Genomic DNA, 11,705 nt, shown 5'->3' with positions numbered 1-11,705 from the left:
AAATGATTGTTTTGGAGTTTTTCTTTTTCTATTTTTTTTTCCATACTGGAATGTATGCATGCCGTCACTGGCTAGTAAAAACTTTTGGGATTTATTCTAAATCTTTGAAACACTGCCTCCAAGCCTTTTTGTCCCCGCCGCAAAGTCAGCCATCCTACAACGTCCTTGTATGCATTTAGGTCTTACCTGAATCCTGATAGTACCATTATTTGTAATACTATGTGATTGTAATTTTGACTGTATGTTTCAAATAAAGATGTAAATCTGAAATGAAATGGTCACATGTGTTTGTATCTGTGTCTCTGTGTGAACTTGTGTTTATAATTTTTTGCTGAGAGGAGTGTGGTGAGTGAAATCAACCCATCAGTAGAGTCTTATCTTCTGCAGCATGAGCCACAATCTAGCCTGGGGGTTCTAGTCTTGTCATGACAACATCCTTCATTCCAGGTCATTGACAGGTCATCAACAACAAATGAGCTTCAAGATATTTCCTAACATTTAAGAATAACAGTGTTAATAACAACAAAACATTTTAATCCATAGATGGACAACAGAAACTCATAACACTTTTCCTTTATAGACTAAATCAATCAGTGTTAATCGAGATATAGGGCAACACCTCTGCTGTTACTGTAATGTTGCTTGGTTTTTGATCACAGGGGCGCCGCTTGGAATATTTGGCCCCATGACAAAAAAAATCGAATTGGGCCCCCTCTGGGCAGCTGTTGTCACCACATCTCTAGGACTGTCCCATCAAAAGCTTTACATAACTCTAATTAAAGGCTTGCAACTGTCTTGCTTCCTGTAGTTCAATACTAGTACTAGCACAATATTTACTGCTGGTGATTTGTACATGTAAGTCTGCATACAGTATGCAGTTCACTATTTGATGCAAGATTAAAAGCCATCATTTTTTTTTACTTTTTAGTTTATTTAGCAGGGACAAAGCAGTGCACATTATTACAAACATGACATGGCAAGGCCATGACACAACTTGCAGATGTGAATACATAAAAGGTTTGTAGCTAGATAGCTAATTTGGACATCTTAAAAAATGTCCTTAAGGCAGGACCAAACCATTTCATGAAGATACAAGGGGGTGGTCGGTCAATATGGTTTACTTTTACCAAAAACAAGTAAAAACAAAGAGATCATTAATTGTATTAATATAATTTAAATACATATAATCTCAATGATGATGATTTATACAATATACAATATAATATCATTTTATATTAGTTTTGCTCTAACTTTTACCCCTATACCGCGTCCCTTGTTGCTCAATTCATGTGAAGATATAAGATACCTCAAAATGATAAACCACAAGCTTGCAGGGAACAAAGCTGGATAACAGTTGTGTAACATCCATCCAGAAATGGCTTCAGCCCCAAAACTCATCTTTCTGCTGACTTTTCTCATGCAAAACATCTATGGAGAACAAGAGACCCACGAATTACAAATGCAAGAAGACACATATGAAATAAATGTTGTTTCTCTTACCAAGAATGCAGACTTCTGTTTGGTGTCCAGATCCATGGCTGATGGAGAACTGCTCCTGTGGAACACGTCTGATTCTTCCCCTGTCAATTCTACTCTGCATGGAGAACTGACAGATAGGCTGAGAGTGAGTATCATTTCTAAAGACTTATATTTAGAGATCATCAAAGTTTCTCAGTCAGACACTGGACGTTACAGGATTGAATGCAGGACAGGCAGCAAAGTGACATACCAGAAGAACTTTACTCTCACAGTCTGCGATTGGAATTCTAAGGGCTTATTTGTAAATGGCATAAACGCTGAGCTGCCATGTGATATTGCAGTAGAATCAGGCCTCAGCCCAACTATCACCTGGTTCAGGTTAACACGAGGAACGTGGAGGACAGTGTTTGTGGATGGGAGTAAAACCCTGAACTCAGGGATGAAAGACCTTCAGGGCCGAGTTCAGGTGACACAGAACAACTCTCTTCTGATCTCCAACTACACCAACGCGGACGGCTTCTACTTCTGTGTGGCCCTGGAGGAGAAGAAATGTGGCAGTGTTGTCGAAGGTTTAACAGACATGCCGTTTTATTATTTCCGTTTCGAGAAACAGGATATCACACTGCCTTGTGTTAGTTTCACTGTTGACCCTGCAGGGACTTTTTGGAGCACACCTTACGGGACAATTAAAGCAGACATTCCATCCAAGAGCCCCCCTGACACCTCCAGCCCCAGGCCCCAGAAAAGAGGGGAGATGTACATGATGGATGGAAGAGAGAACAAAAACTACTCCTTGGTCATCCCATCACTGGAGCTCAACCACTCAGGAAGGTATTGGTGCGAGACAGATGAACACTCTATATCCCATAGACTGCTGGTCTGCCCAGAGTCAACTTCTCTCACTGTGTTCTTTTCAGAGGGGTCAGAGGTCAGTCTCAGCTGTGACCCAGACTCAGTGGATGGATACGTTGTGTGGGTCAGAAACACCGATAAACATATTATACTAGAATCAGATTTTCTCAAAATTAAGAACTTGGACCAGAGATACAATGTTTCTCTCAGTTTCACCTCTTTGACAATATATAACCTCTCCCAAGAGGACAGTGGGGAGTACTGGTGTGTGAGATACACAGACAGAGGTAACGATACTTTAGTATGTGAATCTTTAGCCAAGACTAACTTAGTCTATCAGGGGAAACACTCTCTTGGCTCTGTGTTCCATGCAGTGAGAGATGCAGTGGGGAGCTGTGCTGTCGTTGGAACAGTCTGTGCTGTGGTCACTGTCATTCTGAGGAGCTGGAGAAGAGACCGGGACTCACTATAGACCCTAAAAGAGAGACAGAGAGATAGAGAGAGCGAGAGAGAGCGAGATAAAGAGAGAGGGGAAGAAAGGGACAGAGAAAAAGAGACAGGGAGGAAGAAAGAGAGATGAAGAGAGAAAGAGAGAGACAGGGAGAGAGAAAGGGAGAGAGAGAGGGCCCTATTATGACCCCCATCCTACTATAGGGAAGTAGTGAGATATAGGGACCACAATGACCCACAACAAAATGTGTTTCCAAAATGACATTGAGAACTTACAAATGGATGTCAGAAAATATGTAGTTGCAGTTTCCTACATCAGAACACAATAAATAATGCCAGCAGGGTATGACTGTGTTTCTTCCTAAAGCACATCTAGTTACAAAAAACAGTGAAATCCTGATTTAATATCTAACAGGGTGACCACAATTATTTCAAATATTAAGCACTGGTGAGCAACAAAAGATCACTAGAGAAGGCTTTCCTAGGACAGCTTGTTTTACTGAACTGGTGGATCTCCACATGTTCATATTGAGGCAAAAGGCCAAATAAGAGTTGTTGCCTTTATAAAGAAGTCAACATATAAACCTTCATCCATTGGACAGCGACCATTTTCAATTGAATTGCAATTTTATGGAGTGAGAAAGTATGTAAGTTTGCTTGTAATTGTAACTTACCTGGAATGGTTACAAATGCTTCTGTGATAAAAAAAACAATGTTTTGTCTACATAAAAAGAAACATGTGTGTCTGATAAAGTAATAAAAGGTTAAGAGTTTTAAACATAAATACAGTTTTTAAGTGTTTACTTTAGAAAGATGTATTTCTCCTGTAATGTTAAATGAGAATTGTTTGTGTGTCTGTGACTTCCTGTTCTGTAGAGATGCTGTAGATTTGACAGTCGTGTGTTTAGCTGTGCTGGCATCTGGTGAAGCATTGCTGGATGTGAAATAATACAACGATTTTAATTAACTCTACGTATGATATGTAGATCTGTTATTAAACTGTTTGAAATTGTGGCCGTGTCCGATATCCATGTTGGTGATTGTGTGGGTTTGTGCATGTGTTGTGTTTGCAGTTCAAATTAAAAGTGCTGTTGTCATCCCGAGGTGGTACCCTAACACCATTTATGATTTACAGAAAACAGAAGTGACCTAAAGATACATTAACATTCCCTTTTACCAAAATAACCTATTTCAGATTATCCGGGGGCCTGTTCCTTAAATCTAGTTTCCCAAATAAGCCAGTTTATTGTCATGGAAAGTATTTGACATAAGCCTGGCTTATTTGGTAAACTCACTTCATGGAACAGGCCCCAGCTCTCAAGTTTAGTTCTCAAGTTGAGCTGGTTATTGATTCTGGTTACTAACACATTATCCTTATAAAGAATCCTTATAAAGAATCCTGGTAATAAAATAACTACATCACAAAACTCTGGTTATACCATAACTACTCCACAGTTCTCTGGCTATTTCATAACTACATATACTATAGTACTCTGGTTATAATATAACTACACTAGATTACTATGGTTATAACATAAGTGAATTACAGTGCTTGGTGATATCACAACTACACTAAAATACTCTGATTATGACATAACTACCTTAGTACTCTGGCCATATCATAACTACATTAAAGTATTCTGGTTTAAACCTACATGTTTCCAGTGCAAACACATTGTGATGGACCGAACAGTGAAGCACGAGGAACTGTAGGTAGAATGATCACTTTATTGCTTCCAAAACAGGCACATGCCTGGATGCACAACCAAACTGAATGAAGAGACCCCTCTACTGAGACCAGGAAGGAAACAGGTTCAACCAAAACAGGTTCAACCAAAACAGACACGTGGGGGAAGACGAACGTAAAAACCCTTCAGGTGTATCAAGCATTTCTCTAACTTAACAAATACTATAGTATAACCCACCACTGCCCTTATTAGGGCCTTGGTATATTCCCATCCCCTCCCCCTGCTCATTAGGCCCGCACATTCACACCACTAACCCCTTAATCCAAACCAGGAAGGGTGCCATGCTCGGACCAACAAACTAACACGTAAGACAAGGAAAATAAAGAAACAGATCTAAACCTATGTGTCATGTCATGACTTGATTTGTGTGTCTGTGCATTATGTATGTCAATGGCAATGCATAGGGCCAAAATACATTTACATTTATGCATTTAGCAGACGCTTTTATCCAAAGCGACTTCCAAGAGAGAGCTTTACAAAAGAGCATAGGTCACTGATCATAACAACGAGGTAGTCCCAAACATTGCAAGCAGCCAAAACATGAAGCATACATTGTGAAAAACTAAACAAGTGCCAAAAGGGAAGACCCATTAGAGCATGCAGTTATACAAGTTACAAATTAAAACAACATGAACCACAAAAAGTGCAGGACTGTACCTGTAGAAGAAGAATTAAAAGTAAAAATATTTCACAGCGAGTACAAGACTTAACTTCGTTATAACTAACCTACAAGAGCAACAAGTCACCCAATAAGAGTCATTGTGATCCTGGAGGAAACTAACATCAGGTCCAGCCAAGCATTCCTAAGTGCCATTGTACTCCCGGAACAAGTGTGTCTTGAGCCTTTTCTTGAAGGTGGGGAGACAGTCAGTGTCCCTGATGGAGGTGGGGAGCTGGTTCCACCATTAGGGGGCCAGGCAGGAGAAGAGCTTGTGTTGGGACCGGGCAGTCTTGAGCGGTGGGACCACCAGGTGGTTGTCTGAAGAAGACCGTAGAATAATAACAGGAAGTGACATTTGGGAAAGGTTAAAGTAGTGTAGGAGTTATCAATTATAATGCTGCTGTGCGGCACAAGGTGTGGCCGTCACACACATTATCCTTGTAACATCATGTAAAGATGAAGGTTTCCATACTTTCATCTTTGTTTGTGTTTATACTGTGTGGACCTGAAGGGTTGTGAATAGTGATGCAAAACAATTCTGCTAACGTTGCTAAAATCAAAACAACACGTTCACACTCAATGTACGTCCAAATGTGACAGATATAACACACTGATTAACATATTATACTGAACTCACGATGTGCCAGATACCATCCTGAGGATTCAGATAGTTTATATACACTACTGTTCAAAAGTTTGGGGTCACCCAGACAGTTTCGTGTTTTCCATGAAAACTCACAATTTTATTTATCAAAAAACATTCTAAATGAATAGAAAATACAGTTAAGACATTTACAAGGTTAATTATTATTATTAGAAATAATCATTTTTATTTTAAATATACATTTTGTTCTTCAAACTTTGCTTTTGTCAAATAATGCTCAATTTCCAGTAATTACAACATTGTAGACCTTTGGCATTCTAATTCTAATTTTTCTAATCATCCTTTAGTCTTTTAAAAGGCAATTAGCAAATACAATGTACAATGTCGAACACTGGAGTAGTAGTTGCTGGAAATGGGCCTCTATACACCTATGTAGATATTTCATTAAAAACCAGACGTTTCCACCTAGAATAGTCATTTGCCACATTAACAATGTATAGTGTATTTCTGATTAATTTAATGTTATCTTCATTGAAAAAACTGTGCTTTTCCCTGTAAAATAAGGACATTTCTGAGTGATCCTAAACTTTTGAACGGTAGTGTATATCTTCAATATCCTTATAGTACCTCCCCCTTACTTCCTGTCTCCAACCCACGTCAGGAAGACCCTGGAGAGGCTAGTGCTCTCACACATCAGGCCCCTGGCCAGTGCCTTCAAGGGCCCTTGTTCATTACCAGCCAGTCACTGGAGTGTACAACACTGTCATTGACCTGCTCAGGAGGGTTTACTCCCTCCTGGATGAAGCTGGGTGAACAGTGAGAATCCTGTGGTTTGACTTCTCCAGTGTCTTCAACAGTATACAGCCTCGGCTGTTGTGGGAGAAGATGAGGCAGAGGCAGATGGAAGCCCCCTTAGTCTGCTGGGTGGTCGACTGTCTGGGAGACCACAGTGTGAGTTGTTGTGAATTTCTAGACATTGAAGGCCTCCTCCAACCCTGTTAAATCTTGGGGACTGAGACAGTCTGCCTTGTGGGTTATGACCTTTTTCCACTCTTACTGATCTTTAACCTGCCTCCTTGTACATCAAATAAACCATAAGCATAGAACCACACTATATACCTCCTTGTTTTGTATTTGGGTCTTACCTGAGTCCTCATAGTACCATTATTTGCAATACTATGTGATTGTAATTTTGACTTTATTATTCAAATAAAGACAAAACTGGAATAAAATAGGGACATGTGTTTGTATCTGTGTCTCTGTGTAAACTTGTGTTTATTATCTTTTGCCGAGAGGAGTGTGTTGAATGAAATCAACCCATCAGCAGAGTCTTATCTTCTTGCTGCAGCATGAGTCACCATCTATCATGGTGGCTGTAGTCTTGTCATGACAACATCCTTCATTTCAGGTCATTCATGACTAACCTGTCTAATTAATAACAACTAATGAGCTTAAAGAAATGTCCTAACATTTACGAATAACTGTGTTAACCTTAGTAAAACATTTTAGTCAACAGATGGACGACTGAAACTCAACACTTTTCCTTCATAGACTAAAATAATCAGTATTTTTAATCGAGACATTGTGCAACTCTTTTGCTGTTAATGTTGCTTGGTTGTTGCTCAATTCAAGTCAAGATATAAGATACCTTAAAATGATAAACCACAAGCTTGCAGGGAACATTTTCACTTCTGACAAAGCTGGATAACAGTCGACTGACATCCATCCCGAAATGGTTTTAGCCCCAAAACGTATCTTTCTGCTGACTTTTCTCATGCACTTCGTCACGCTTCGGCACCAGTACCACTGGGACGCACCAGTCACTAGAGGAGGGCTCCACAACTCCCAGTGACAGCATGACATCCAGCTCTTCCCTCAGGGCAGCCACCAACCTCTGTGGCACCCGGTAGCTAACCCTAACCCTAACCCTTCCGCTGGGGGGATGTGTCTGGCCGCAGGATGATGTCGTGCTTCACTGCCGTTGCCCGCCCAGGCCTTTCCTGGAACACATTGGGGTCTAACAGCTCCTTCACCTGGGGCCGGTTTTTCAAAAGTTTTAATCTGGATCAAACTGATCCAGATTTGGAAATCTCTTTTTCTGCTATCCAGGATCACGTAATCCATTTGATTTTTATGATGGTTTTTCAAAGCAATGTGGGATTGGATTACTCTGATCTGGATTCTAATTTTTCAGGATTACCAAATCTGGATTACCTGTGGTCTAAATGGGACTATCACAATTTAGCTATGTAAAGAACAACAGGTAGAATAGTGTGGGGTCACTCCAATATGCTTTATTTGAACAGAAAATAGGACTAAACGGAACAGCAAACAAACAATATAAACATTGTCCATGTCTTGGAAACAGGCAGTCCACTCATACATGGTTGTGAAAAAATCTACTTTTTGTGATGTTCTGAAAAGTGTTTCAACTGCATTGGCCAGCCTGATTAATGAGTTTGTTAAATCATCATAACATTTTAGATTTACTTACTGTGACAGTATGGGTTATAGTAATTAATATGGGTTTCTGCAGCAGACGTTCTATGGTAATAGTCAGTAGTCAAGAGATATGTATGATGAACATAATGGATTAAGATACCTAAACTTGGGTATAATCCTAATGAAAGGTTTTGCAGTCCTAGACTCCCAGTTCTAGACTGCAAATCGCTTTCAAGCAAGATCCTGTATTTTATGTCACCCCCAAAATCCCACAGAGATGTACCTTCATGGGCCTTCTTTGTTTTTTTTCCGAAGGATGACCAGATCATCCAGGCCAAGCGGAATTTTTTTCTTTTGGCGAATATGCCCAATATTATTGGAGCAATCGACTGCACCCATGTGCACATACAAGCACCTCATGAGAATGAGTGGGAGTTTGTAAACCGAAAGTGGAGACACAGCATCAATGTTCAACTTGTGGGCAACTGAGCTCCTCATCACAAACTGTGTTGTGAAGTGGCCTGGGTCTGTCCATGATGCGCGCATCCTGAGGGAGAGCGCTCTATATAGAGAGCTCAAAACCAACCGACCAAATGGTATCATATTAGGAGACAGTGCCTACCCTCTTCTACCATGGCTGATGACCCCTTTTCTGGCTAAACACACGCCTGAGCAGGCACGCTTCAACACTGCTCATTGCAAAACAAGATGCACCATTGAGCGCTTAATTGGAGTTCTGAAGAGGTGCTTTGCATGCCTTAACTATTTGTGAGTGGAACCACAGAAAGCATGCAACATAATACTTGCTTGCATTGTACTACACAACATCGAGACCAGGTGCAAAGTCCCTCTCTGTGATGACGTCCCTGATGCACCTGAGCCCATTTGCTGTACTGAAAGGATGCTAGCCTACATAGCCTACCTACTTTATGTACTTCCTGTTGAACAATTCAAGTGAAATTGGTAAATAAATATAAACACTGTAAAATGCATGAAATAAATGTTGTATTATTTAACTAACCAAGTTTAGTTGCCTGATATCCTCCATGAATCCAGCCTCCTGCTGGGATCAGTTTAATCCTGATTTTTGGGATCAAAATGATCCCGATCCTACCAAAAAGTTTTGAAAAACTCAAGGTCTGATCCGGATCAACAACAAGATTAGATTACGTGATCCAATCCAATTTCTGAATCCTTTTTTTCTTTTGAAATACCCATTTTCAAGATTTTATCCAATCCGATAGCCGTACTCCGATCAGATTACTTTTGAAAAACTGGCCCCGTAATCTGATTAGATTACGGCTGGCCCCTGGGATCACGTAATCTAATCTTGTTGTTGATCCGGATCAAACCTTGAGTGCAAAATTTAGAATCCGGATCAGAGTAATCCAATCCCACATTGCTTTGAAAAACCAGAATAAAAATCAAATGGATTACGTGATCCTGGATAGCAGAAAAAGAGATTTCCAAATCTGGATCAGTTTGATCCAGATTAAAACTTTTGAAAAACCGGCCCCTGGTGTTGCTTACCTTCCTCCAGGTGAGCAAGGTCCACGGTCTGTGAGGTGGTCCTAACAGGGAAAAACTGCTTGCTTCTCTACTTCGATCACAGCTCGGACAAACAACTGCATCTCCATTTGTTCTCTGGAATGGAATTCTTTCAATAAGTTAATGTGAAAAGTATTTTTCTTCTTACCACGCTCTGGCGTAGAGACTTCATAGGTGACGTCTCCCACTTTCTTGGTGATCTCATAGGGGCCGTGCCACTTGGCAAGGAGTTTGCGTTCATCAGTGGGCAGTAGCAGCAGCACCTTTTGGCCTGGCACAAAGGTTTTTTCCCTGGCCTTTCTGTCATTCCACGTTTCTGCTTTTTTTTTGGCGAGAAGCCCGTGGAGGCCTGTATAACCTCCCTGTATGCAAACAGGAGGTATGGCAGCCACTCACCCGATCCTTTCCCATCTGTGAGACAAAGCGGCGGAGCATGGTTTTGAGGGTACGGTTAAACCGTTCCACTAAACCGTCTGTTTGGGGGTGATACGCCATGGTCTCAATGCCTTTAATGCCTAAGAGACTGTACACTTGTCTCAGAAGTAGGGACAGAAAATGAGTGCCCGGATCTGTCACTATCTCTCTCGGCAACCCCACCCGTGAGAATAGCTGTACCAAGCAATTGGCTACCTGCCTTGCCTTGATCTTTCTAAGGGGAAATGCTTCAGTGTATCTCGTGGCATAGTCGCACACTACTAAGATGTATTGGTACGTGCAAAGGGTGTATCGATGATCGGAAGAGGATGTAGATGTGCCCGTGGGGCTGCACTGCCTGATGCTAGCTGACACTCAGAACAACTCTTTTTGTCCCCTCCCCGCTACCTCCTCCTCACAGGCGCGTGCTGATTGGCCAGTCCCGTACCCCGTTCCCGACCAATCAGCCTCCACGCAGCCAATCGGGAGACCGCTTAAAAAGCCGCGCAGTTTGACTGGGAAGGAGAAGAGCTGCCAGACCCTGTGCCTGTGTTCTGTTTGATGTCTTGACTATGTGCTGTTTTTGACTTCGTTTCGTTCGTTTGTGTTTGTTCTCCCTTGTTTTGTTTGTACAATAGTATTAGTTTCGTTTTAGTCTACACTCGGTGTAGCTTTTCTTTTGGCCCCCTGGCAGGGAACAAGGGGACAGGCAAGCTACCCATGGGTTTACATCTCCCCTCATGTAGGTAGTTACCTGTTGGAGAAACATTGGGTAAGGAGCGGGTGCCACCCCTTGTTCTTTTGTTTAGTTAGTTTGTGGATAGGCAGACAGGGTGGTTTTACTTTGTTCTTTTATTCGCTCTCCGTCCCCTTGTAATCTTGTCGGGGTTATGTCCCAGCCAATAAACTTTTGAATATCTATTTATCCCTGTGTCCAGTGTTCCCTGTTACCCGGTCTCACTTCCCAGATACTTATTGGGGTTGCAGCGTTGCATCCTTTCCCCGCCCTAGGCAGCTTACATCTGGGGAGAGTTTGTAACAGGCCAACTAAACCGGCTACAAACTCTGGCAAGGGTTTTATATCTCCCTAGATGTCCTGACCATGGGATAGAATGGGCCAGTGTCATAACTTTCTGCCTCATGGGGCCTGGCACTACCAATGTCTCGATCCCTCCTTTCACTTGATACAGCATCTGATTCTTCAGTATGTATCTCTCCTCCTCCAAGAGACTACCCGTGCCCGGTGTCTCTTTGTCGCCCCCTGTCGCTTTCTGAAACCATAGCTCCAGGGTCTTGTCTTGTACCTGCAGTTCAACAATGTTTGTGGGTATATCAATGTCCAATGTAATCTCTGGCTGTGGCCACTCTTGCTCCTTCTGACCAACTGTCCCTTTTAACTTCTGTCTGCCTTGACAAAATCCTCCTTTCCGGCCTACTCTCCACATCTAGCACCAATTCAGCCTCAGCAAAAGGAAGTGCCCTCATCTCACTAGCACCTTGGGCCCTA

At 41.7% G+C, this 11,705-nt stretch overlaps 1 protein-coding gene across 1 annotated transcript; it reads left to right on the top strand.

Moving 5' to 3' along the window:
- The first annotated feature begins 1,517 nt into the window (after positions 1-1,517).
- Positions 1,518-2,806, top strand: LOC124471098. The gene is made up of 2 exons (XM_047025448.1): positions 1,518-2,310; positions 2,397-2,806. The coding sequence occupies exons 1-2, from the start codon at positions 1,535-1,537 to the stop codon at positions 2,422-2,424; spliced, it is 804 nt and encodes a 267-aa protein (XP_046881404.1). The 5' UTR covers positions 1,518-1,534; the 3' UTR covers positions 2,425-2,806.
- The last annotated feature ends 8,899 nt before the right edge of the window (positions 2,807-11,705 follow it).

The sequence above is a fragment of the Hypomesus transpacificus genome, chromosome 1 (assembly GCF_021917145.1).
Source record: "Hypomesus transpacificus isolate Combined female chromosome 1, fHypTra1, whole genome shotgun sequence".
NCBI classification, from domain to species: Eukaryota; Metazoa; Chordata; class Actinopteri; order Osmeriformes; family Osmeridae; genus Hypomesus; species Hypomesus transpacificus.
This window is presented reverse-complemented; position numbering and strand designations above follow the sequence as displayed.